Here is a 27277-nt window from a genome sequence, read left to right on the forward strand (position 1 = left end):
TTTTTTTTTTTTTCTGGGAAAATCCTTCGGTCCAATTTTCTTTTCTCTAAAGAACAGACTCCAAGAAAAGGCCATTTTATAAACTTCAATTGATGGGTGTGCACACAATTAGATCAGTGCTACAAGCTCTATCTTCACTCTTGTGTCCTCGTGCCCTTTGCTTGCTCACCTCAGGACTGAGTTGTTCTGGAAATGTGACGAAAACCTGGTGTTGGTCACTTGTAACTCGAACTTCCTGGTTAAAAATCGAGTCTGGGGCTGAGGAGGTGGCACAGGCCTGCAGTCTCGGCACAGGGAGGCCCCAGAGGTTCGCTGGCCAGTCAGTCTAGCCAATCAGGAAACTCCAGATTCAGTGACAGACCCTGCCTCAAAATAAAGTGGAGCTATAGAGGAAGACATGCAATGCGAACCTCTGGCCCCCTGTATCCACATGGTACATGTCAGAGGAGCATCTGACTTAAGTCTTACTAATGGACTCTTGTCAGCCCTGTGTGCAGTGGTGAGCATAGAGAACCTGCACATCATAGTGCCACAGTACTAAGGAGTCATACTCTCTCACTTTGCTTTCTGGCAGGGTGGCATTCTGTAACTCTTTCTGTCATTAGACTCCTCTGTCTTCAATGTGCCCACCATTCCCAGGCCCAAGTGATAAGGAGCTGACATTTACAACTATGTGGGGACCTCGCAATCATTTCTTCTAGAAATTCAGAACCAGGTATTGCATTCACTGGACCTGTGACCATGGGGCTTTCTGCTCATAGCAGAATTTTATATATGCATTTATTGTAGCCATGTATAATTTGGGGCTAGATTTTAAGACTTTGATATAATATTTTTAGTGTCTTAGCCAGGGGCTAGAATAATATAGTCAGTGAACTAAATCCAATCTTCGTTTGGATTGTTTGTTTGTTTGTTTGTTTTGTTTTTGTTTTTTAAGTCCCCTAAGCTAAGAATGGCTTTTATGTTTTAAAAGCATTTAAAATTTTTTATTATTTATTTTATGTGTATGTTTATGGTGTGTGTGCATGTGTGTGTGTGTATGTGTGTGTTACATGTGTGGGCTTAGGTGTTTGTGTAGTATGTGTATATGTTCATATGTGTACAAGTACAAATGCACCTGTGTATATGTGCATGTGGTGGCTAGGGAACAGAATTGTTCTTGCCACCTTATTTTCTGAGAGAGGGTCTTTCTCTGAACCTTGAGGTAGAGTGGCTGGCCAGGAAGCTCCAGGGATCTGGCTGTCTCTGGCTGTCTCTGCCTCCACTTGCTTGCCTTACCCCAGAGCTGGGGTTATAGATGTGTGTTGTGGTGCTTGCGCTCTGGACTCAGGTCCTTGTGACTGTGCCTACTTGAGCCATCTCCACAGCCCCAGTATTTACAATGTTTTACATTTGTAATGGATTTTTAAGTTTATTTTACTTTATTTTATTTTAATGGGTATGGGTGTTTTGCCTGCATGTGTCTGTGTACCACCTGTGTGTCTGGTGCCTATGCAGCTCCTTACACCTGATGCTCTGGTCTCCGATGCTCTGGCCTCCGATGCTCTGGCCTCCGATGCTCTGGGCACTGATTTTGATGCCAGAAGAGGACATCAGATCCCCTGAGGTTGGAGCTACAGACAATTGTGAGCTGCCCTGTGGGTATTGGGTATTACCCTGGGTCCTTTGGAAGAGCAACTGCTTCTTCTAACAGCTGAGCCATTTCTTCACCCCCTCCGTCGAACAAGACAACAAAACAAAAACTGCAGATCATGTGTGGCCCAATCATTGTTCACTAATTAGTCTATTACTGAAAGTCTTCTAAGCAGTAGTCTGGTGGCTGATGCCTGCCTCCATGCCATGAGTTCAAAGCCTGGGCTATAATGTAAGACCCTGTATTTAAAAGAGAAGGAAATAAATCAAGATAGCGAGGAGCTGAATATTTCCTCACCCTGAAGGAGAAGAACAGTAAGAGAGAAAAGTTTCTTGATCCTTTTCCTAGGTACACTGTTAACTTGGCTGTAACCAAAGAACCTGCTCATATATAGAAGAGGCAGAGGGGAATCTGTACTGGTAACAGGATGGCAGAGAGCAGCCTTTCCTGCTAGCGCTTCCTTGTCTGCAGCTGCTCCCACAGCTGAGGGGCCAGGGCTCTCAGACATCACTGTGAAAGTACAGTTCTGACTAAGTCTCACAGAACCATTGGGTGGTAGAGCATCAGTGGCCAGAGCATTGGAGGCTAGAGCATCAGTTGGTTAGAGCATTGGTGGCTAGAGCATCAGAGACCAGAGCATTGGAGGCCAGAGCATCAGAGGCTAGAGCATCGGAGGCTAGAGCATCGGCTGTAATGAGCTGCTTCTGAAAGCTGGCCTTGGGCCTGCTGCAGTGCATTGGTGTTGTCTCCTAAGCATAATATGTATCTCCTATTACACCATTTGGTAAATTGTTTGTAGTTAGAATGGAGAAAGCTGTGGCAAAAAGTAAGCCATGTTTATACCATGGTTAGCATAGGTTAGAAAGAGAGACTGTGATTCCTCCCTACTCTCCTCAGTAGGCAGCTTCTCGGAAGAGCGACTGTATTGGGGAGAATAGTTATTTATACTTGTTTATATGTGCACACATTAGCTTCTGATAGAAATAAAGCACCACAAACATCAGGATTAATGTAACACATTTATTATTTTGTAATCTTGAAAGCCAGTAGTCTAAGATGTTCTGAAGATCTTAGTCTTCTACAGAGCCTGTGGCTTTACTTTGTTCACCCATGGTGACTGGCTTTGGGCACCTTTAACCTAATCACATCTCGGGGCCCTTTGCCACTTACTGTCACAGACTTAGGGAACTAGGGTGTGAGTGTTCTGGGTGAGGCCAGTGCTCTGCCTGACCCAGTGCACAAGAATCCTAGAATCTTGCTCTTGAAGAGGGAAACTAGATGGCTAGAGACCAAGTATGGAAGGAAGATGCCTTATTTCCTTATCATTTTTGTTATATATTTTTAACCCTGCTAGCCTTGAGCTGAGGAGCTGGGACAACAGCATTGTACCACCTAGCTCCCACTGACTGGTTCAGTGATTGCTTAATTGAGACAAAGTCTCACTATGTAGCCCTGACTGGCCTAGAACTCTCTATATAGATGAAGCTAGTGCCAAATTCACAGAGAGTAAAAGCCTGTGCCACACTCGGCCCCCTTTAGCCTTTTTGCATATCTTTACCTGCACATTTATATTCCTCATACAATTTTTTTGTTTGTTTTTGTTTTGAGACAGGGTCCTGGTTGTCTTAGAACTCACTCACTATGTAGATCTGGCTATCCTCGAACTCACAGAGATCTAGCCTTCTGAGTGCTAGGATTAAAGACATGCACTATTTTGCCTGCCTATGAAAATTTTAAGTCTCTTTAATGTCATATACTTAATGGGTCTCTTCAGAATTCTAGTTGACCATTCAAGCTTGGCTGAGTGGTGACATAATCTTCCTGGAGTTTATTTCTTTATTTTTGTTGATATCAGAAGAGCTTCCGTGTAACCTGAGTTCAATCTACAGCATCCACTGAGGACTCCCTCGTGCTCTGTTTCATGTTTGCTGTGAGTTGTCACCTCCCTGTCACCATTGTCCACTAGAGCTTTCTGTAGTGGTAGAAATGCCTCTCCACGTGGTCAGTAGGCAGCCACTGAAGCACTTACGACCATGGAGGATTGGGATTGTGGTGTGCAGCTGGGCGACTGACCTTTTCAGCTTGGTTACTCGCTTGATTGAATTTAACTAGTCACGTGTGTCTAGAGGCCACCATTCTGGACATGTAGTTCTGAAAGAGACTGCAGAGTTCTGAGGTAGATGATTTCCCATGTATGGCCAAGGTACCTTAACAGTAGACCATGATCCAAGCCTCAAACTTCATACTGAACTGTATCCTTCTCCTTTGGATGAATGTGACAGTCTGAGGTGGGATCCTGACAACCACTAGAAAAGGTCACCTGATACCCCAGCATCTCAGCTTGTAGCCTCAATGCTTCTGGATTCCTTTTATTCTCGTTTGTGTTTGTTTTTGTTTTGTTTTGTCTTTTTAAACAAGGTTCCAGGCTGGTCTTGAATTGATATGACCTCACACCCTAGCCTTGGGGTCACATGTGTGACCATCATGCCTGGCTTTTCTGACTTTTATTCCCAAGCTCTTGGGATTGTTCCCTCCACTCGCCTGGCTGGAAGGGGCTGCTCTGTGATGCTCCACTCGCCTGGCTGGAAGGGGCTGCTCTGTGATGCTCCTCTGGTGGGTACGTCTGCTCTCTTGGAGCACATCATCACCCACCATCCTGCTCCTTTAAGGTTCCTTTCTAAGCACAGGAAGTGCCCAGGAAACAGCAAACTGGAACAAAACTCCCCTCTTCCTGTTGTCTTCTTATCCCTGGAGATTGAGAACCACCTTCCTCCTGGACAGTGACAGTGACGGGCCTGGGAAGTCCTGGGCTAATGGAAACTGGGTATGGCCATCCCAGAGATGGCTCTGGGACTATGGTCCTGGTGGCATTCACAGGGTATGGATTTGGATTAATGCCAGGAGTTCTTGAGTCTTCCTTGGTATCTGCCATCTGTTGGTCCATCCTCATGTACCTTACTTTCTGAAATCTGCAGTTCTATGCCTAGGGGATGATCCTGCAGAGGATGAGGCTGTGGAGCTCAGGGAAAGTGGACAGACCAACTCCCCATACACCTTCATGTCACTTGGCAGCACAGTCAGGGATCCCAGGTTCTCACTCTGGCTGTGCTCCTGAAAGCTTTGGCTTTGCATGGACCACTGGAGCACTTGGGTTTCAGTTTCCTATTCTAAGCACTCAGACACTCGTCCCCTATAGCTCCTCCTGCCCCCCAAAGGCTTGCCCAGTGGCTGGTAAGCAGCAGTGCTGTGTGGTAAGCTCATACTTAGGGAGGGTTTTCATGTTAAAAGAATGCTAGGTGGTAAGTACAAGACCCTGGGTCCTGTTTAAGGAAGGGAAGGTGTGCTCAGGAGACCCTACGTGTGGCTCCCACACTGAATAAGGGCTGCTGCTGTTTCCTGGTTGCCTGTGCAGTGGGAAGCGTGGCTTTGAGCCTGCCTGCTTTATAACAGGACTCCCCTTGCCAAATGCACTATAGCAGTGTCATCACATAATGTCCCACTTCACTGTGAGTAACCTTTCTGTCCCCTCTCTGGAGTTAACTCTAACCCTTTTGTCTTTAACAGACAAGCATTGTAGGTCCAGTGTGTGGCTGTGCGCGGACCCAGTCTCGCATTGTGCAGCTAATCTCCCATACTGTCACAGATCCAGCCACTGGGGGCATTTGCTTGACCATAGTTTAAAAGCTTTTTTTTTTTTTCATTGTCATTTACAGGAATTGCTAAATGAGTCATTATGCCGTGGTCAGCCCTCTCCTGTTCTTTGTCACAAAGGGCCTGCCCAGTCAGATTAAAGTGCGCAGCCACCACATGCAGCCTGGTCAGCAGGTCAGCTTCTGTGGCTGGCAGGGAACACTGATGTGAGCCTGGTGGGATGGCTCAGGCAGTGTAGCATTCTGGAGTGGAGTCTGGCTTGTGGGTCTGCTGTAGCCTAGTGCGTCGCAGGCATGAGGCAAGAATATGTGGATGGTGGTGTCTGGTGTATCCGAGTAAAGCACAAAAAGGGTGTAGATTCTTACAGAAGTGTGTGCATACCTTTCTGGAACTTACTCAGAGTCTGATTGCATTATACCGAGAGGTGCTGGAGAATGTCTTCCATATGCTTGCAAGCCATCCATTTACCAACTAAATGACATTGGGGAAAGTGTCCCTGGAGCCCAAAGGGGAGTGATGGGTTTAGGGTTCATATGGAACACAACTGTATTAGTCAGGGTTTCTATTCCTGCACAACATCATGACCAAGAAGCAAGTTGGGGAGGAAAGGGTTTATTTGGCTTACTTCCACATGGCTGTTCATCACCAAAGGAAGTCAGGACTGGAACTCAAGCAGGTCAGGAAGCAGGAGCTGATGCAGAGGCCATGGAGAGATGTTCCTTACTGGTTTGCTTCTCCTGGCTTGCTCAGCCTGCTCTCTTATAGAACCCAAGACCTCCAGCCCAGGGATGGCACCACCCACAAGGGCCCTACCCCCTTGATCACTAATTGAGAAAATGCCCCACAGCTGGATCTCATGGAGGCACTTCCCCAACTGAAACTCCGTTCTCTGTGATAACTCCAGCCTGTGTCAAGTTGACACACAGAACCAGCCAGTACAATTGACCCCTTATCAACTTGACACACAAACACATCACTATTAAGCCTCAATCCTTACTTTCTTATTCATCCCCAAGATCTAAAGTCCCATAGTCTTTACATATTAAATGTTCAATCCACTTAAAATGTCCAATATCTTTTAAAATTCAAAGTCTCTTACCTGTGGGCTCCACTAAAATACATTCTTCCTTCAAGAGGGAAAAATATCAGGTCACAGTCACAATCAAAAGCAAAATCAATGTCTGGGATCCAACTCACGATCTTCTGGGCTCCTCTAAGGGCTTAACCGGTCACTTCTCCAGGTCTGCCCTTTGCAGCACACAGCTTGTCTTCTGGGCTCCAGACGCCTGTACTCCACTGCTGCTCCTGTCCTTGGTGGTCATTGCATGATACTGGCATTCCCAAAACACTGCTGTAACTAGGCTTTACCAATAGCCTCTCATAGACAGTCTTCACGGTGCCAAGCCTCAACTCCTTTGCAGGACCTTCAGTCCTGGGCCATCAATTGCAAACTGAGGCTGCACCTTCACTTATGGCCTTCCATGGCCTCTCACTGTGCCAAGCCTCAGCTGCTGTTCATGACCCCTTCGTGCTGTCAAAACCAGTACCACCTGGGTGACTCTTACACGTTACCAAGTCCTGCTGCGGCACAAGGTACAACCTTGGCTATCTCCGGAGAGGTTAGAATTCAGTTGTGATAACTCACTGGGACCCCTGGCCACCTTTCCGCTCCTTCCTGGGTAGAGGTGAAAAGCATCAGGTGGTGGTGACAGACAGGCCTGTGAGTGGAGAGAGCGGAGCAGTGACATCAGTTGAGTCCTGCCACCCGGCACAGTAACTCAGCTCTGTGTCTCGGGGCTTGCAGGCTCGTGGGTGCAGAAGAATCTTCAGCTCTTGGGAGCAAGTGGTGCCTGAGCTCTGAAGGTTACATCAGAGGAAATGGCATCAGACGCATCTGAATGTCATAAACCATCTCTTCCTTTGTCAAAGGGAGAGCTCATGTAGGCTTTGAGTCAGGGTGTGCCTTGTGGCAGCTGATCCTTGTCAGCAGAGCTGTGAGAAGCAATCCAGGGAGGTGGCCAGCGGCCAGCGACTCTGTAGACATTTGGGAGGAGGAGTTGAGGTGGGCTTCTGTACAGAGAGGGTATTGCTGGGACCTGCTCTCAGGAGGCTTCTGTCAGTACCGAGGCACTCTACAGATAGCTAGCACTACCCAGACTCCACTGAGGTGGCTGGGCTGGCGTTCCTCATCCTGTACATGCTAAGCTGCTGCTGAGTGGAATTCCCAGGGCCCAGAAAGCTCACCCAGGACTCCTGCTTCCTACCTCACTGCTTTTCAGTTCAGTGACTTGTTTAAGCACCCTCTATGTGTCGGTATTATACATGCTGGTATTATAGATGTATAAGGATGTGGTCTGTGCACAGATGCTTTCTGCTCTGACTAAATATATATGCAGATGTTTCAGACTGGAAACCAAGCTATGCTGTGTGCTACTTCTGTACACCAGGGAGCACGGCAGAGCCTTGTGCTCAGCTGTAGTACATGATTTGGAAGGGCTCAGTGGTTGGTAAAGCAGCTCAGAGGGAGAGCACCTGCAGGTGAAGGATAGAAAGCGCTGTGAGGCAGGGATGCTGTGAGGCAGGGATGCAGACGTGCAGAAGAGAGGCTAACAGACCATAGCATACAGAGTGAGAAAGTAACAGAGGGCCAGTGAGAAGGCTCGGTGTAGTAGCAAATCTGATGCCAACCTTGATCGCCAGAACCCAGGGCAGAGGAATAGACTTTATTTAGTTTTATTTTATGTGCACTAGTGTTTGGCCTGCATCGTGTTTGTGTGAGGGTGTTGGAGCCCCTGGAACTGTAGTTGCAGACAGTTGGGAGCTGCCATGCGGGTTCTGACCCTTTGGAAGAGCAGCCAGTGCTCTTAACTGCTGAGCCACCTCTCCAGCCCCAAGTGTAGGCAGGGTAGAAGGAGAGAGCTGCTTCCTAAAAGTTGTCTTCTGATGTCTACATCTACCAGACAGCACATTTATCCACACCCATACCCCCCCACACAAATCACACCACATACAACCACACACATCACACCATACACAACCACACACATATCATACCACACACAACCACACACATATCATACCACATACACACAACCACACACATCACACCACACATCACACCACACACAACCACATATATCACACCACACACAACCACACACAACACAACACACACAACCACATATATCACACCACACACAACCACATATATCACACCACACACAACCACACACATCACACCACACCACACATATCATACCACATATACACACACAATCACACAACCACACACATCACACCACACACCACACCACACACAACCACACACATCATACCATACACACATAACCATACATATCACACCATACACAGCCACACACCTCACACCATACACAGCCACACACATCACACCACACACAGCCACACACAGCCACACACATCACACCACACACATCACATCACTCACACACATCACACCACACACAACCACACACATCACACCACACACAGCCATATATATCACGCCACATACAACCACACATATTATACCACACACAACCACACACATCACACCACACACATCACATCACACACAGCCATACACATCACACACACTCACACAACCACATACATTGCACCACACACAACCACACACATCACACCACACACAACCACACACATCACACCACACACAACCACACATACACATACATCACACCACACACAACCACACACATCACACCACACATACACACACAACCACACTTTAATAAATAGAATAGAATTTTCAAAAAGTGAAAGTGCCAAGCAGCCTGAAGGCCAAGGTTCAGATGTAATGTCTTGGAATGTCAGGTTTGGGAGTTGAGGCAGGGCTCTGAGCAGGAGTGTCAGCATACAGAGTGGAGTGAGGTGGGTAGAGTTGAAACCGAGGGTAAGGTTGGAGAGGTGAGATGGAATGAGGAGCCATTGGGAAGCTGGAGCCCCTGGAGTCAGCACATGGCAAGGAGTACCTGCTGGGCAGCAGCCTTGCTGGATAGCTGCAGACACGCTGCCTTGGAGAGCAAGGCTTTCTTATCAACCTGGTTGTCTCTTCTTGTGTTTTATAGATTCGGCCGGTTATTGAACAGACCTTCCCTTTTTCTGAAGTCCCAGAAGCCTTCCTGAAGGTGGAGAGAGGCCACGCCCGAGGAAAGACTGTGGTTAGCGTGGTTTAAATACATAGAAGTGGGAGCCGTCGGGTTGCTGCTCTCTCCTCGCTGAGTGCCTCTGACCCAGACATCTAGCCCTCACCACACGTTCTCCCAAGTCAGAATTTAAGTTTCATGATCCATGTAAAAACCTAAATCTGGACTGGTGAGAGAGCCCGCAGTGCAAGCATGGCTGCCTGAATTCAGTTCCCGGAGCCCACACGAGGGAGAACTGATTCCACTAGACTATTCTCTTTCCCCTCCTCCCACCATGCACACACCTCCACAGAGATAAAGAAAGTGCATAATGCGTGTGTGGGCGCACTTGTGGACATCACAGGAAATCTTCGGTAACCATGTAGGTTCTGGGATAGGACCCAGATGACTAGGTTTGGTGGCAGGTGTCTTTACCTACTGAATCATTTCACTAGCCCAATAAAAAACATTTTTAAAAAATATGTGTTTTAAAAAGTACTTTTAAAATTATTTAAGTTGGCCAGGCGGTGGTGGCACACACCTTTAATCCCAGCACTTGGGAGGCAGAGAGGCGGATTTCTGAGTTTGAGGCCAGCCTGGTCTACAGAGTGAGTTCCAGGACAGCCAGGACTATACAGAGAAACCCTGTCTCGAAGAAAAAGAAAAAAAAACAAAAAACAAAAACTTATTTAAGTTGGCATCCAGAGTAGTTTCTTCATGGCAGTCTATACATACATTCATGAACGATGTAGCCTTTTTTGCTAATCATTTGCCAGTGCTTGATACAAAACTGTCACTCCTGCACTTGCCTGTAGTCAGTGAGAATTTATTTTTATTTTCTGTCATGTGTATGGGTATTTGCCTGTATGTGTGTGCACCGCATGGCATGTCTTGTACCTGGGGCGCCCAGAGGTGGGTGTCAGGTCCCCTGGAACTAGAATTAACAGGTGATTGTGAGCCACCATGTAGGTGCTGGGAATTGAACCTGGGTCCTCGGGAAGAGCAGCCAGTGCCCCTAACTGTGGAGCTGTCTCCAGCCTCTTCACGGTGTTTTTGTTTTCATAAGGTGTGGTTCGACCCAGCTTTGTAGATTATTGTGGCCTTTTTGTAGCTCAAACCCCACAATCTTACCTTAATGTCTGTGAGATTCTAAAACCGGTCAGAACATCTCCCCAGGACCTACATGTGCAACATAACTTGTGATACTATTGGAAGGTGGCAGAACTTTAGGTAGGGCCTAGTGGGAGGAAGTGGGGAGCTACTGTTGGAGGAGATACCAGGACCCAGTTCCTTCCTGCTTCTATGTCCTGATGCCCTGTAGGCAAGCCTGGGGAGCGTTTTCCTGATTGATGATTGATGTGGGTGGGTCCAGCCCACTGTTCGAGGTGCCGTCCCTTGGTAGGTAGTATAAGAAACTAAACTAAGTAAGCTAAGCCAGGGGAAGCAAGCCCGTCAGCAGTGCTCCTCTGGTCTCTGCTTCAGTTCCTGCCTCCAGGTTTCTTCATTCCTTGAGTTCCTGCCTTCCATGATGGACTGCAATCTGTGAGGTGTAATAAACCCTTTCCTCCTCAGTTTGTTTTTCGTCATTGCTTTTATCACAGCAGTGGAATCCTAACTAAGACAGAAATCAGAACCAGGAATAGGGTTTTCTGTGAGACATGACCCTATTATTTGCCAAGGATTATGGAAGTATTTGGACCTTTGGGCTGGAAAAGCCATTAAGCACTTAAAGTTTAATGGGATGCTCTGTGGGAGCCTGGGATGGAGGCCTGGGATGTAGGTGTGCTTAGAGAGCCTGGGATGGAGGCCTGGGATGGAGGCCTGGCCTACAGAGTTCAGAGGGAGGAAACATGGCTGTGGCCATTTGTGATATATTTTAAATTTAGAATCTGTGGTTTTGGTCAGATGGGGCTGACGAACCAGTTGTGATAAAGAGACTGGAACTACTAAAGTGAAGCCTTTGCTTTAACTGATGCTATCGGAGACTGAGACCAGCACCATCAAGACAAAGCCTTGTGGGAATCCAGGGTGGTTGCTGCACGTGTCAGTGCATAGAAATCGTGGAGGTGGCTCTGGCTTTGAAGGCATGAGTGGAGTCATGAAGAGCAGCTGAGGCGTGACACTGTGACAGAGCTGGAGAGCTGGGAGCAGCTGCTGGTGAAGGTGCTGTCTCAGTTGTAGTGGTGACCCCAGCATATTGGAGATACTAGTTCCATGGGGTGGAACACCAAGGACAGCATCAGCCTCAGTGTAAAGCCAACCTTAGCCTGTGACACAAACTGTACTACAAAAGGCAGAGATGGAGAAGTGGCGCTTCCTTTGGAGCCCAGATGACCATGAGTGCTCCCACACATCAGGCACTGAACATATTTTGCTCTGAATTGTAATGATGCCCTAGTTCTACCCTCTTGGAATAAAAAGCTATGTCACTCTGAGAGAGAGAGAGAGAGAGAGAGAGAGAGAGAGAGTGTGTGTGTGTGTGTGTGTGTGTGTGTGTGTGTGTGTGTGTAGGAGCCCATAGTTCAGAGACTTGCACTTTAAAAAGACATTGTATTTTTAAAGAGACTTGAAAATTTTAATGTGTTGAAAATTTTAAAGAGTGGGACTCCTAAAGTCCCATTATGTTCTATATTGTGACATAATCTTGACATCTTGGGGACAGATAAGGAAGGAAAGGGTCTAGGTGACTAGCCACATGCTTGTGTGTCGCGTTGAGAAGGGGCCAGTTGTGCTGGAATCCTTTTGTCAGCTTGATACAAGCTAGCGTTATCCGAGAACAGAAAACTTCAATTAAGAAAAACATCCCCATCAGATCAGCCTATAGGCAAGCCTGAGAGGCGTTTTCTGGATAGAATTGACTTGAAAGGGCCCAGCCCACTGTGGGTGGTGACCCCCAGCTGCCGGCCAGATGGTCTTGGAGTGTATAAAAAAAACAAAAGGAGCAAAGATGGAGGAGCAAGCTAAGCTAGTCAGCAGCATCCCTCCAGGGTCTTGGCTTCAGGTGTTTTGTTTGTTTGTTTGTTTGGTTGGTTGGTTTGGTTTGGTTTTTCGAGACAGGGTTTCTCTGTGTAGCCCTGGCTGTCCTGGAACTCACTCTGTAGACCAGGCTGACCTCGAACTCAGAAATCTGCCTGCCTCTGCCTCCCAAGTGCTGGGATTAAAGGCGTGTGCCACCACCGCCGGGTACTGCTTCAGTTTTATCCCCAGGGTCCTACCTTGAGTTCCTGCCTCAGCTTCCTCCACAATGGCCTGTAATCTGTGAGGGAAGACAAACCCTTTTCTCCCCAAGTTGTTTCCTCTTGGTCTTTAACAGCAGTCCATACCTAAGACACCCACCATGATGCGCTGCATCGCTATAATGTCAGAAGTAGCTGAACCCATCTTGGATGAAACCACCAACTGTGAAACCTTCCTCCTGAGATGTTATCACAGGAGCTCTGTCACAGTCGGGGAGATGCCTGGCACTGACCAGGCTTTCTATACATTTTGATTTGCCACTTACTGTGCTTAGCACATCCTGACATTTGGAATCTCTTAGGCATGTGTGTTTGTGTATTGCCTTTTAATACTGAAGGATTTTCTTTTTCTTTTGGGACCAGGATCTCCTGTAGCACAAGTTGAAGATGACTTTGAACTCCTAAAGTTCTGGGATTCTAAGTCTGTGCTACCATACCTGGCTGGCGGCTCTTTCAGCAACTGCATCGTGCTTCTCTGAGGGCTTTCCTGTGGATGTTGCCACTGTTCTCTCTCTCTCTCTCTCTCTCTCTCTCTCTCTCTCTCTCTCTCTCTCTCTCTCTCTCTCTGTCTCTCTGTCTCTCTCTCTCTCACACACACACACATGTAAATGCCAATGCCACTTCTGTCTATCTAGACTGTCTCAGCTCTTGTCCCTGAGTGCTCCCAGGTGGCAGTGCCCAGGGCACCTTGAACAGGAGGGTGGCTAAAAGGTGCCAGCCATGTCCCAGTCTGCCCCCTGACGCTTGCTGGAGTTGGAGAGCTACTGAACTGAGTCCAAGATTTCATCACATAGTTAACCAGGAATAAGTTTATTCAAGAGACAAACTCAACAGGCATTTACAGGATATCTTACCCCACTGTGCTGTAGCGACACATACAAAAGGACTCCAGTCAGAGATGTACACAGAAGAACAAGACAGACATGCTGGCTGCTGCTGTTTGTGCAAGATGTTTAAACTGCAGATAGACTATTCTGATGATCACTTGCCTATCCTTGGCTCCAGAGAGGAAGCAGATTTGAGCAGATTTGTTCAGCCTCTGACAAGAGCACCGGGACAGTGATGAGGAAGCCGTGCTCCAGGAAATGTCTGGCAGTTTGGCTTAACAGGACAGTGTGCTGTCTGAGCAGCAGGTCCGGGCCAGTGAACCACACACTTGCTCCTGAACTGCCCACTAAGGTCTGCAGAGCCCTTGAAATCTGCCTCACTCCGCACACCTCTACTGCAGAAGGGAGGTCCTGGTGTCCTCAGATAGGAAGTAGTCATCCTGCGGGTGGCCCTAGAGAAACCAGGCTGAAAGGTCTTTGTTTAGCCAAAAGTATAGAGTATGGCTTCAGCATTAGGTGTGGATAGCAAAGTAAGGGTTAATAAATTAGACCATGATACTGTCCCAATAGCAGCTGTAAGGAAGGCATTAAACTATCTGTAGACACTTGAGGGCAGTCCATAGGTGAATTACAGTAACCCAAGTTCTGCTCATGAGCAGGCATCAACATGAAATTTTGAAAATTTATTCACTTGAATAGTAATTGAAAATAGTGGTTTATACTTATTAAACTCCTTGGAATAAGTACATAGGACTTTGCCACTCTGCCGTCTAGCATAAATGGTCCCAGGAAGTGTTAAGGCCATGGATGAGAAGTCTGGCAGTGCGTCCTCCAATGCTAAAGTCTTCTGACAGCCAACTTGTGTTTTATCCTTCTCTCTAAGGGAATCTGCATGTCCACACTCGGAGGTCTTGTCCCCTCCTGTTCCTGGAAAAAATGACCATGTGGTCTTGTCTTGATCTTTAAAACATCTTTATACCCTAAAGCTGCTACAGGGGCAGCCTGTTGAAGGAGCTACTGAGAAAATACAAGGCAAAAAACAAGAACAACAAATTATTGGCTTCAAACTCAAATATGTTTGAGAAGGTAATTCTGTCTGCCACGGCCTTCGGTCCACTTTCTACTTGGCTTCTCCAGCAGCTTTGTAATTTTAGTTTTCTTCAATAAGGTGGCCAGGAAATCCCCTGGGAATACTCCTCCTGCAGTCTTGGTTCAGGTTCACAGGACCATGGCTTCCCACACTTGGGTTAACTTCTCTGTGTTCACTGTGTTGAGGATGATGTGATTTTGATCATACTGCGCACCCCCTGAATGAAAGAAAAAAAGGTAAGAACTGTGCTGGAAAAGAAGGGAGAAAGTGTTTGTTGAAACGTGTGAGGAACAAAGAGAACCAGGAGCAAAAGTGCTGAAGGGAAAGGGGAGAGGGGCTGGGGGAGGAGTCTAGCATGGAGTGATGAGGTCAGCTTGCTGGGGGTGTGGCTAAAATCCATTCAGCCCTTCTTTCCTTTTGGCTCTCACTTTTCTACCCAGCTATACAGGCCAGTCTAACTACTATTACCACATCTGAAATGGGGGCATCAGGGTAAAATCTAGAGAGAGGGGAAAGCAAAGATGCTGTAAGACAGAACTGGGGAGATCATGGATGGGAGATACCAGTGATGTGGGCACAGCTGGTGGCAGTGGAAAGAGGAGAGAGAGGCTGTGCGGTAGGCAGCAGAAGAAATGAGTTCTGCATGCATGATAAAACATAGCTGTAATTAGGTTAAAAGTTTGAGTGATACCCCAAAGGATGCAGAGGACACAGGAGACCTGCACTGCCAGGGAAACATAGGTGTTTAAAGCAATGCTGAATGCCACTTTGTAAGAACCCTGTATTTGTTTCACTAGCATGTTTGAAGGGGCTCTTTCACCAAGTACTTGCTGAAAACGTGAGCTACCTTCATGTTAAAGATAGCCAGTACCTGCTTTCAGTAGAAGAATCATTAAAACAGAAAGGGTTGTCAGATTTTTCCCCAGTGTGGATTAACCATCCTTTCTGATGATTTATCTGTTTAAGCACAAGCCTCCCCACAAAGGACCCCATGGAAATCGAGTCTGTATTTGGATGTGTTATCCCCAGATAAGAGACAACATTCATCCCTCCCTTAAACCATTCAGAAGAGCAAAAGGGTCTGAGAAAGTAGCTGGAGAAGGAAGCCATCTCCTCACGTGTAAGAACCTGGCTTGTGTCAACCAGCACCACAGCTCTGCAGAGCAAGGCGTAGTGCAGAGCACAGGGCCAGGAAAGGCTTGCAAGCCGGCCTCCAGCCCCAGCAAGTCCCACTCGCCATCAAGACAGCACAGGCCTCAGCTGGAGATGTGGTGCGGCACTTGGCACACTTCTTGTTCTTGCAGAGGACCTGGGTTAGACTCCCAGCACCAACATGGCAGCTCAAAACCACCCACAATTGGTCCCAGGGAATCCAGCGTCCTTTTGAGACCTCAGAGGACACCAGACATTCAAGCGCACAGACACACGTGCATAAAACACTCAGACACATTAATATACCTATTTGTTTTATAAAGACAACAGACTCCAACAGCTCAGTATTAAGTCTTTTCATCCTTGAGGACCTGGTGCCTTTACATACTGTCTATGTTTAGTGCCATTAGAATCATGAGTTCTTGAGTAACCATCTGATTAATTCTTTTGCCTTTGAAAATAATTTAAATTTTTTTCTTTTAGAAAACATATTTCTGTTGACTGATACAGAAGACAGTGGGGGATGGGCGAATGACTGTAAATCCAAACCACACGCACCCTTCTTCTTGCCATGTGTCAGAGGCAGGTAGAAGGGCTAAGGCCACCACTGCCAGTAGTCCTGGCACGCCTGTCACCTGTGCATGCTGAGGTAGCGCCCGCGCCTGCCCACCTGTCTGAGAACGGTTCTGTTGTTACAGGTATATTTGAGTTCTTTGCACATGCGACTGAGGAGGTGTAATTTGAAAGAAAGTTTACATCCTAATTAGAATAAATCACTACTGTTCCCTTAAATAGCAGCCTATACTAGAACGATGCTGTCTGGTGTGGCTGAAGCAGAAACATTGCAGATTTAAGGCCAGCATCAGGTTAATTGCCTGGGGTTACCTTTTCTCTGCTGGTTAATGTTTAGTGTCTGTGTCTTACATAGCAGTTTGATTTGCCTGTTTAGCGTACAGTCGTACCAAGCTTTGGTGTCTATTGATGAGAGTGTGAGCCAACTTCCACTCCCTGGTCTGGAATAAAACTCCAGCATTGGCTAAAACAACTTGCTCCCCACATACAAGGCAAGAGGAAAGACTTGATCTGATAAGACTGCCAAGTCTTGCGCAGTTTTAGCAGATAACAAAGGAAAAACACAGGCTCCTCGTAAGCACAGAAGAGCAGAGAGCTGTGCCTACATTTCTCTTGCCAGGGAGCTGGCCATGCAGCCTGCCCTCGTGTCCAGAAGGTGGCACTGTTTCCCCACATTCTGAGAAACCTAAATTCAGGGGAACAGGAAAGTTGGTGCTGCCCTGAGGCAGAAGCCAGTGAGAACCCACAAACCTACAGGCTAGCACCTTCACTCCAGAGGGTGGGACTCTAAAGAGGAGTCCCATAGAGAGCAGAGCCAGACATTATCTTCACTTTGGTACCCAGTGTACCAAACAGCCTGGCACACAAGTGAAGACTGCAAACAAAAATGAGTGGCCTAAGGACCACAGTGACCTTGGAAACACAAGGTTTTGTTCAGCTGCATGGGGGGGGGGGACTAAATATTGTTATCCCCCTCTCCCAACACACATTTACTCGATACCGTATCTTTTCAACTTAGTTACATTTTTTTCTGGGGCTCTTTCTCAGGGAAGGTGAGGCTAGGAGTGGATCCAAGCATTCTATCACCAAGCTAGGATCCCAGCCTCTTATGGTTCTGAGACTTACCTTGTACTGGCGGCATGAATGACCTGGTAGGAATAGAGGCCTGCCGGGGTCAGTGTTTCTCAGATGGCTCACACTTGGGGCCGTCTGTGAACTGAGCCTCTGTGTGACTGACTATAGGCGCATTGAGTGAGTAAGGGATGCTACCACAGCTGTCCATTTCCCACACTGAAGGCTTCCACTTGCCTTTTATGTGAAGTGTTTGGTTTCCATGCAGCCTGTAGTCACATTACTTAATTTCTGATGCTGTCTGCATCTGCCTTCATTCAGCCTATTTGTCTGCCTCTCTGAGCACCGTCTAGCTCCTTGGGTGCTCAGAGAGGCAGACAAATTCGGTTCTCTGCGTTTACTCTCACTGGTGAGTGGCCACACCTACCAACTGGGACCACCAGGACTGCAAAGCAGGTCTGCTTCCTGGGTAGCTACCAGTGCCCCATTTTCCATCGTCCAAAGCATCTTAAGGGCTAAGCTGTCACCGTTTCTCTGCCTGGACTTACTCGTTTTCAATATCAGCTTTGGCTCAGAGCCCTGATTGGAGCATAGGTTGCATAGTGTGTCCACTGATGATGACCGGCTCATTGTTACAACCTTTCCTGATGTGGAACAGCGAGGGTGTTAACTGCTGAAGGCACTGGGGTGCAGCAGAGGACTGGCCTAAATTTAGGATGCTGAGGTAGGTGAGCGGCCCAGAGTTAAAGGGCAGCCTAGGCTAGAGTGACCCAAAAATAAGCAAAGTGACTATAATGAACAGATAAATTATAACTTATCCCAGTGCCACAACTAAGCTTCCCTTCGTTTACTTGCAAATAGCAACAGTGCCCGCTCCTGTGTTCCTGAATATTGTGTGGGCTGGTTTTTTCAAATGTGTTTTAAAATCATCATCAGTGGTACGATTCTTAAACCATCACCCCCAGCAACACCTAGGAACCTGCTAGAAAACCACATTTGGAGGCCCACTCCAGACCACCTAGGTCAGGAACTCTAATGATGACGCCTAGTAATCTGTGTTTTAGCATACCCAAACCCCAGAGACTGACCACAGGACCAACACCATTCACTGGTTCACTCTAGAGGAACCTCACTGAAACCTCACTGACTTGCAGCGACATCCCTCAGGTTCTGGGATAGCTATTCTGGTTGTCAGGTTGACCACATCTGGAATTAGCCAAAACCCCAACTGGCTGCACACACCTTTGAGGGTATTTTGCTTAACTAAGTCATTTGAAATGGGAACACCCACTTCTCATCCCATCTTTGAGGTTGGAAGACACACCCTTAATCCAGATCTTTTGAGGAGGGAAGACCTACCCATGGCAGCCTATATAAGAGCGGTTCTCAACCTGTAGGTCACCTGAGACCATGGGAAAACACAGGTGCCACACTAAAATTCATGGCAGCAGCAAAATTACAGCGACAAAGTCGCAATGAAACAATGTTATGGTCGAGTTTGGGGGGGGCACCACAGCATGAGGAAGTGTGTAAAGGGCTGCAGCATTGGGAAGGCTGAGAGCCGCTGCTGTAGAAGGCCATGGAAGAAGGAGGCCTCCCTCTCTGCCTGCTGGCTCTGGCTCTCCACGGCAAGCCATCCCTTCACTGGCATTGGAGCCTACTTCTCCATGGTTTCAGCATACACTGAAGGCCAACTAAGACACACAGAAACACAAAACTTCCCCACTCAGATTGGACTAAACTATTGTGTTATTGGACGTTCCATGCCTCTGCAGCCATTGTTGGATAAGCTGGACCGAGACCACATTCTACGTTGTTCTAATTCATACTATATATATATATATATATATATATATATATATATATATATATATATTCAGTCTATAAGCTCTGTAACTAGAGAACCCTGATACGCTGTAGTTCCTTCTAGAACTCACGTTTTCCCAGTGAAACACAACCTGTATGTACATTACCAACTACGCTGATCAAATAAGATCGCAGCCTAACACAAACAGGACTGAGGATACAGTTCAGTGATAACACTCATATGCTTAGCATAGGCTAGCCCTTGATTCAAAAAAACCAGCCCTTGCCGCCCCTCAGTGTATCAGCAGCGCATTGGCATTTCCCAACAGGCTTTTCCTTAACTAAGCAAGGGAACGGCACAGGGAGAGAAATGATCCTTACCTTTCACATCCAACACTAAATTTGGTTTCAACTTGCTGTAGATCCTGCCGTCGGACTTCATGCACCAGAACTGACTGTCGGCATTTTGATCGAGGGCCAGTCCCAGTTTGGAGCCAGATGTGACGAGGCTGCCCACGATCGTCAGGCAGCAGTCTTCTGCTATCTGCTTAGGGAAGGACAGGCTGTCTCAGAACTCCCACCAGGAAGTCGCTGGCTGGCTTCATCCCACATTTTAGCCATTTCAGCTATTGGCTGGAGTAACTGAAGCCAAGCAACAGATGATGTGAACGATTTCAAGACTGCCCCTGGGAGACTCTGTTACTATTAGGAGAAGCCTCAGGGGGGCTAAGTGGGGGCTAAGGGGAACAGCTGCTTTTTAGAAGCACCCGTGCTCTCCCAGCACCCACGTGGTAGCTAACATCTGTCTATAACTCTAGTCCTAGGGGATCGGTCTTATGCCCTCTTCTGGCCTCTGTGGATATGAGTGCATATACATGGAGGCAAAAGATCCATATACTTAAAAACAAAAGCAAAACAACAAAAAGCCAAACCAAAAATCCCAAGAGGAGCCTTGGTATAGTAAATTACCCACAGCTTGGGTCTCCCTGTCAGCAGTGAGCATGCTCAGAGGCTACATCTGAATGAAGCTCACACTTGGCCCGAGTTCCCAGTTCATGCCTGCTCTTCTCAGTGGCTGCACTAGAGCAGCCACTGAATATACTCCCCCTACGACTTCCCCCTTAAATCTCGAGTTACATTCGCTTACACCTAGTCTTTCCTTCATGAGAAACATCTAAAATTTTCTAAATTGGCAGGCTATCCTGGTATTAAAAAGTAGAAAAATGCAAACCCAGAAGAGGGCGCTAAAATGCAAGGACTTAAAAGTTCCCTGAAGTAACAAAGAGCTCTGTTCACCACTAGCACCATGCTGCTACAGTGAAAGCTTATTAAAAGTGGACTGTTCTGGGCAGGGGGCGTGGCTCAGCAGGCGAGCGCTTGGTCAGTGTGTGAGAGGCCTTCGGTGTGGTGCATGTGAAAGCACATGTACACATGTGCTGGTGAAAGCCTTGAGTGGATGGGACATTCCATCCACCTTTTCTCCTTGACCCACTGAAATGAGATATCACAGAAGAACATTATTCAGGAAATGTTGGGACTTCTGAGAGTGCCACTGTCTTATACTGAGATGACCCAAGGCAGAACTTGCCATCTTCTCTGCTCCAGTCCTCCAGCCACTCATTGTCCGTTTTCTTCTGTGTGTCTAAGCAGCACCTCTGCTCACAAAAGCACGTCTGTGTCCCCTCAGGCACACAGAGAGAACGGGTGTGCTCCTGCTGACTCACAGGCACCAAGGTTTTAAAGTACCAGGAGCAACAGTCAAGCTCGTAAAGTCAATGAGTAAAGAAGGTGCCCATCGGTGCCCATCGGGACGCTCGTCTTGTGAACTCTGGCCATTGCTTTTAGTGTCTGCCGCGACTGGAGCAACGAGAGTACAGCAGCCATTCCCATCTTTATGGTGGTGAACTTCAGGACATGATCCATGTGACACAGCATACGCCTGTCTCTCTCCACCCTGGGAGTGACCTCTGATGTACCAGTGCTCTAGTCTGTGGCTCTGAGCAAACTCAAATGTCACTCCCTTGCTGGATTCTCTTCCTATTGTAAATCCCTAACCCTGATTCTGATTCTCTCACAGCTGGGAAGTATTTTCACTGGAAAACCTTCCAGTTTACTTCTGGACGGTCTCTGGAACGGTGCCATGGTGTCTACCTGAAAAGATCAAAGGCACAGCCAGACAAAGGTCTGTACAGCCCTAAATGCTCACCCTGCATTTGATGCACCCTTCTTGATAGATCCAGATCTGATCATCAGCACCAACATCTTCCATGACCTGGACCCGGAGAAGCTTCAGGTCCTCCAAGTTCCCGTTGGTTGACATAAATAGTCCCGTTGCTTTGTTTCGAAGTCTGAAGTAAATTCGTTTCTAAAATACAAAAAACCCAGCAGTAGTTACATATGAGTGTGCAGTCAGAAGAGCTGAGACGGTGGCATCTGAAAGAATCCAGAGTGGAGTATAATGGTTAAGGAGGGTGGCCACACCCAGGGGCTCATGCTAAGGGTCTAAGTGCCATTCTCAGTGCCAGAAGTGTGGGGACATTCTCCAGTGACAGAGGCATGGAGTGTGCCTGTGGACAACCAGAGGTGACACATGCATGTGTGCTGTTGGGCGTGTCGGCACGTCTAAAACACCCTTGCTTCCAGGTGCCACAAACTCCATGTCCAGATACTGAGGGAAGAGGAGCCACTGTCAAGCTTCTAATCGAAACTAAAACGATGAGCTAATATTTACAAAAATACTATGCGAGAAGAGTCTACGTATAGCATGGAGGGAAATTTCACCTACCTGAGCAAAGGGCCGGAGGGAACCTATTTGGCGACAGGCACTGAACTCATACCAATTTGGCACTTCTGCCGGAGACAGCAGGAACTGTCGGCCTCTGTAATTGCCGTATTCATAGGTAACCCATCTGAAAAGAGGACAGACCACAGCTGCTGATGACGTCCGTTTGATGGCAGTCTCTGACAGTTGCATTTGCTCTTCCTTCTCCTTTCCTCCCTCCCTTGCCCCTCTCTCTTTTTTTTCTCTCCCTCTCTCTCCTTTTCTTTTTCTTTCTTTCTTTCTTTTTTTGTTTGTTTGTTTTGAGACAGGGTTTCTCTGTGTAGCCTTGACTGTCCTGGAACTCACTCTGTAGACCAGGCTGGCCTTGAACTCAGAAATCCACCTGCCTCTGCCTCCCAAGTGCTGGGATTAAAGGCGTGCGCCACCACCGCCCTCCTTTTCTTTTTCTTTTCTGTTTTTGCAACAGGGTCTCTCTATATAGCCCAAGTTGTCCTAGAACTGGATATGTAGATCAAGCTGGCCTGCCTCTGTCTCCCAAATTTGGGGATTAAAGGTATGACCAGCTCAGAACATGCTGAACTTTTAACACACATTGGAGGGGAAATTAACCTATTTTCTAGAGCATTCAAAGCCATATCTTGATAAATAGCAAATTTTTGGAGGGTCAGGAGTACTTAAGTATTTATGTCAGAGTTCATTCTGAGAGAGAAATAGGTTTTTCTTTCTCTCCAGTAAAGCAATGTTATGGTAATGCTCTCTGTGGGACTCTGTAGGCCTTCCTGAAAGCTGTCATACAACACATTCAGGTTGTGAATCCTAAATGATCACCATTCACAAAGTTCTCCTGTGTATACTGGTGAGTGGAATGCTTGAATAAAAATTAATTCTTTACAAGTGGAAGAAGGAGGGTCTATAGAATAAAGTATGCCTGAAGCCATGATAGAGCCTGTTACATCGGTGCTAATTTAAGATGCATTTTAAAACAATTACAGAACATTTTTGTTGTTGTTGCTTAAAATAAGAGTGACCCTTCCCCAAATTCCCAAAATGTTAAGCTAAGTTTCTTCCATCCACATGCTGGCTTGCCAACCTGAAGATCCTACAGATCAAGTACCCATGATCCTCTTGCTCTGCCAGTCATCAGAGAAGGCTGCTCTCTACTTGAAACTCCAGAACTCTAAATGCACACATTTCATCGACCTTACAAACTAGTCATTGAAATTTACTGAAAAAAAATTAAAACCTTCATCCCTAATAATTCCTTCCATATTTTTAGTGAGTGTGCCTCGGCCCATCTGCCCACAGCAATGCCATCCCTTCAGTATTAGTGCAGCTCAGCTGGCCTTAACATGTTGATTAGGTAAAAGAAAAATGTTTCATAAAAAAATGTATTGCATCAATATGTATTTATTTATGCCCAATTTAGTTTTAGAATTACACAGAGAGTAAAACCAAATCTTCCCGAGTTTAAAAATAATTGGCTGATGGGGGCTGGGCCTGGTGATGCGTACTCCCAGCCTATGGGAGACACAGGCAGGTGGTTCTCTGCGAGTCTGAGGCTTGGCTGATCTATATAGCAAGTTCCAGTCCAGCCAAGACTCCCACAAAAGAGGAAGGAAGGGAGGGAGGGAGGAAGGGAGAGAGGGAGGGAGGGAGGGACAGAGGGAGGGAGGAAGGAAGGGAGGGAGGGAAGGAAGGAGGGAGGGAGGGAGGAAGGGAGGGAGGGAAGAAGATTGGATGGTGGTGTAACTATTTTATTATTTTATTTGTGTGTGTATGTGTGTGTGTGTGTGTGTGTGTATGATGAGTTGGGGACATGCAACAGCATGCATGTGGAGGTCAGAAGGTAACTCTGTTGTAGGGACTAGACCCAGGTCATCAGGCCTGCACAGTTACTTTCAGTCACTGAGTCATCTGCCTGCCCCTCCGTAATAATCTATATAGCATCTGCAATCAAGGAAAAAGTCTACCCTTTGCTTTAAAATCAAAGATCACAGTCTGTCAGTCTTTCAAAGCAAAAAACAAACAACAAAGAAACCTAGTTCTTTCTTTCTTGCTATTTATATAAAAAAAAAATGCTCCGTGAATTTGCTGTATTATGAGTTCCCCTGGGGAGTTTGAATCCTTAACTTAAACTTAAGCCAAAAAAAAAAAAAAAAGGAAAAGAAAAGAAAAAAAAGCTGGACACATGGATGAATGATGCTTTGCGCAGGCTTGACCCACCCAAACAAAAATATCATGGAGGTGTGTAATGTTAACCCACACAGACAGCCAAAGACCATCTGTCGGTTCATTTAAGATGACGTAAGGTGCGTTTGAAGTTCCCAGCACTGCCCCTTCTCGGCATGTCTATTCACATCATTCAGACGGTATTCATTCCCATTTCCACTGTGAGAGAATGGAGACGCCTACAGGCTGAGCTGGTACATTTTAAGGTATGTATATGTATATATTCATATGTACATATTTTTAAAATGTGCTTTATAGGAAAAGCATGTCTGTGAAAGCAGGAGAAAGAGAAGTCGTCTGTCTTAGCAGATGAACAAGTGATGCACTCACATGCCACCAACGACCCGCACAGAGCGTATCTGAGTGTTGAACCCCAGGGATCGGAGATTGACAGTTTCGGCGTTCAGTTCTATCTTTTTTCCTTTGAAGTTTTCTCTTTCGAAAAGAATAATTGTTGGTTCGGAAAATTCCTGTTTGGAGATAAATTTGTTCATCTGTTAATAATGCAAAGCTTTTGTAGATAGCCTGGAGCAGATGAGACACCGTCTACTCTCAGGGACCAGACACAGGATCCTGCCAGGCTTTACCTAGCTACAAACTTAGCCGATTGGGATGGTTGTAGGCGGCAAAGTCACAGAGAGGATGGATGGGAGGGTAGGAAGCTCTCCTACTGCACCTGCAGACAGGTTAAACTAGATCAGAGTAAAGCAGGGACATAGAAGAGCCCAGGCCTAGAGAAATGGCTGTATGCATGGAACACCAGCCCTTTATGAAATTTCTTTCATCTTGGAGTTTTTTAGCGAGACAAGGCTGGATTGAAAGCCACAGACATTAACAGAGAGGGCCAGATGGCTGTGGTGGCCTCGTGTCCAGTGACCAGGTGATATGGTTGTGTTCTTAGGAGCCAGTCTAGAAGCCTTCCCCTTACAGGTAAGTCTTGTATCTGGAGTTTTGGGTGGGGTGATCTGGATTTCTAAGCCTGTATCATATGATTGGGCATTCGAAGTAGTATGGTGTAAATGTGAGCCCACCTTCATGGCCAGTGACAAGGATTCCGTAGGCTCAGAGGGGGACAAAGATCGCAGGCGGAAGCCACAGCTGTTTTAGAGAGGACAGCGGCTCCTAACTGATTGTCTGAGAGATTGTCTCTCTCAGACAAGAGAAAAGTTGAAGTTGATCCAGGCTCCAGTGATAACATCCCCAAGATCATAAATGACACATGAAAAAAGCACACAGGGACCAACCTGCTTCAAGCCATGTAGCAAGGGTGAGGTCCAGTACTGCTCGTTACCGTGGGTGTGCCTGGTGTGCAGGACACAGTCCGTCTGCCATCAGTGAACGGCGGGGTAGTGTGAGATTGGTCTCATGGCCCAGGAAGTTAGAATACAGAAAGCACAGGAGGGACCCAGACAAAAACATGGGAGGACTGCTCTGCGTATTTACTATATATTTAGAGATGGCATGTCAATAGCATCCTAAACACTTACATACACTGTCAAAAATAATTGTGTGTGGGAAGGGATCCCCCTGGGGTATCCAGGGTGGAAGTACTGCTGTGTGGGAAGGGGTCCATCTGGGGTTCGTCACAGCTGAAAGTACGTATGGCTCAGTCGTACAGTGCTTGCCTAGTATGCATGAGAGCACCTCAGAAACCACTAACTCAGACACAGAAAATGTATGATTTCATTCTGGTAGATCTCTGCAATAGCAACTTAAATGGCTATCATCTTTAAGTGACCAAGTGATAGAAACTGTAAATATATACTTGTAAGCTTTTAGAATTCTAGGCACATTAATTTGTAAGTCTTATTTCTATGACCTGAATTGTTTTGTTTTGAAACAGGGTACGATAGAGTCCTCGCTGGGCCCAGAGTCACCATGTGGCCAAGTGTGACCCTGAACTTCTACCTCCCAAGTGCGAGAATCCAGATGTACACCTCTGTGCTGGGGGGGTGGGGGGGCAGCTGAGGATCCGACCCAGGGCTTCAGTCATCTAGGCCAGCACTCCACCAGCTGAGCCTCATGCCAGCCTCCATCTATAAGCTGATGAGTCTGCATTATCCCATGTTTCATGGCTACTGCTTTCCTGCCTCAAGAGCATCTTATTATTTATATAGGCAAGCAGACAGAGGTGCTATAAAGCCAGCACACACATCCTTCCTACATTTAAGACTAAAATCATAGGAATGTTTAAAGCATTTTATGACACTAGCTACCCAAAGCAAATAATAATTTCCAAAACTATAGACACACCTAGATGTCAGTAGGTGGAAATCATCTTCTGGTTTTGTTGTATTGAATGTATTGGTGTGATCAGCTCACGTGAAATCACATGAAAGATCCTGTTCAAAGGGGGCACTGTCACCTGGACTAGAACACAGCTGATCGTCTGGGTGGATGAAAACTTTAAGCAGGACTGGAAAGAGGGCTCAGCGATTGAGAACATTTGCTGCTCTTGCAGAGGACTCAGGCTCAGTTCTGAGTGCCCACATGGCAGCTCACAGCCATTGTAACTCCAGTTCCCAAGGCTCAATGTCCTCCTTTGGCCCTTGCAGGCACTGGTATGTGGTACACAGGTACACATGCAGGCAAAACACCCATCCACACACAACGTTGGAAAGGAACAGAATGAAAAGAGGCTAAATAAACCACAAGGGGTTTCTGCAGACTAATAATGAGAATTGGAATCTAGAGGAGATGGCTAACAGAAACCCCAAATGACACTGTAGGAGACCAAACTGCCAACACTGAGACAGTGGGGAAGGGAGGAGTTCTGGGTCTGCCGTGGGCAGCTCTTCAAAAACAGTAACATTACTATCTGGATTATGTCTGTAAGAGTGAGAATTATGCAAAATGGTGGTGTAAAAGTAAAGGTTCTACCTACACGTTTTTTAAAAAAACACGAATTTTACAGAATAATCAAGCTGTGTCTATCCAACACAAAGCAGGACTATGAAGGGCAGAGGGTTGGAAATGAGACTTAGGAAAGGAGAGGACATGGGGGAAAGCGGGAGAGGGCCCTAAAGCTAGCACATGGCCGTCATGCATGCAAATAAATGAACAT

The 27277-nt window shown here is 46.8% G+C and overlaps 2 protein-coding genes across 5 annotated transcripts in view; one reads left to right on the plus strand and one right to left on the minus strand.

The window, feature by feature from the left end:
- Rtn4ip1 (reticulon 4 interacting protein 1) overlaps positions 1 to 9929 on the plus strand; it is a 52200-nt gene extending 42271 nt beyond the window's left edge. For all 3 annotated transcript variants that reach the window (XM_031346726.1, XM_031346727.1, XM_031346728.1), the window contains one exon: positions 9391 to 9929. In XM_031346726.1, the coding sequence (XP_031202586.1) occupies positions 9391 to 9498 (108 nt within the window). In that variant the 3' untranslated portion in view covers positions 9499 to 9929. The remainder of the gene's footprint in view (positions 1 to 9390) is intronic.
- A 3539-nt stretch (positions 9930 to 13468) lies between these two features.
- The window catches only part of Crybg1 (crystallin beta-gamma domain containing 1), a 236318-nt gene continuing 222509 nt past the window's right edge, over positions 13469 to 27277 (minus strand). For both annotated transcript variants that reach the window (XM_031348565.1, XM_031348566.1), the window contains 5 exons: positions 24544 to 24683; positions 21988 to 22111; positions 21409 to 21567; positions 19584 to 19746; positions 13469 to 14817 (listed from right to left, as the gene is read on the minus strand). In XM_031348565.1, coding sequence (XP_031204425.1) covers positions 14729 to 14817; positions 19584 to 19746; positions 21409 to 21567; positions 21988 to 22111; positions 24544 to 24683 — 675 coding nt within the window. In that variant the 3' untranslated portion in view covers positions 13469 to 14728. The remainder of the gene's footprint in view (positions 14818 to 19583; positions 19747 to 21408; positions 21568 to 21987; positions 22112 to 24543; positions 24684 to 27277) is intronic.

Source organism: Mastomys coucha, unplaced genomic scaffold (genome assembly GCF_008632895.1).
Source record: "Mastomys coucha isolate ucsf_1 unplaced genomic scaffold, UCSF_Mcou_1 pScaffold3, whole genome shotgun sequence".
In the NCBI taxonomy this organism is placed as follows: Eukaryota; Metazoa; Chordata; class Mammalia; order Rodentia; family Muridae; genus Mastomys; species Mastomys coucha.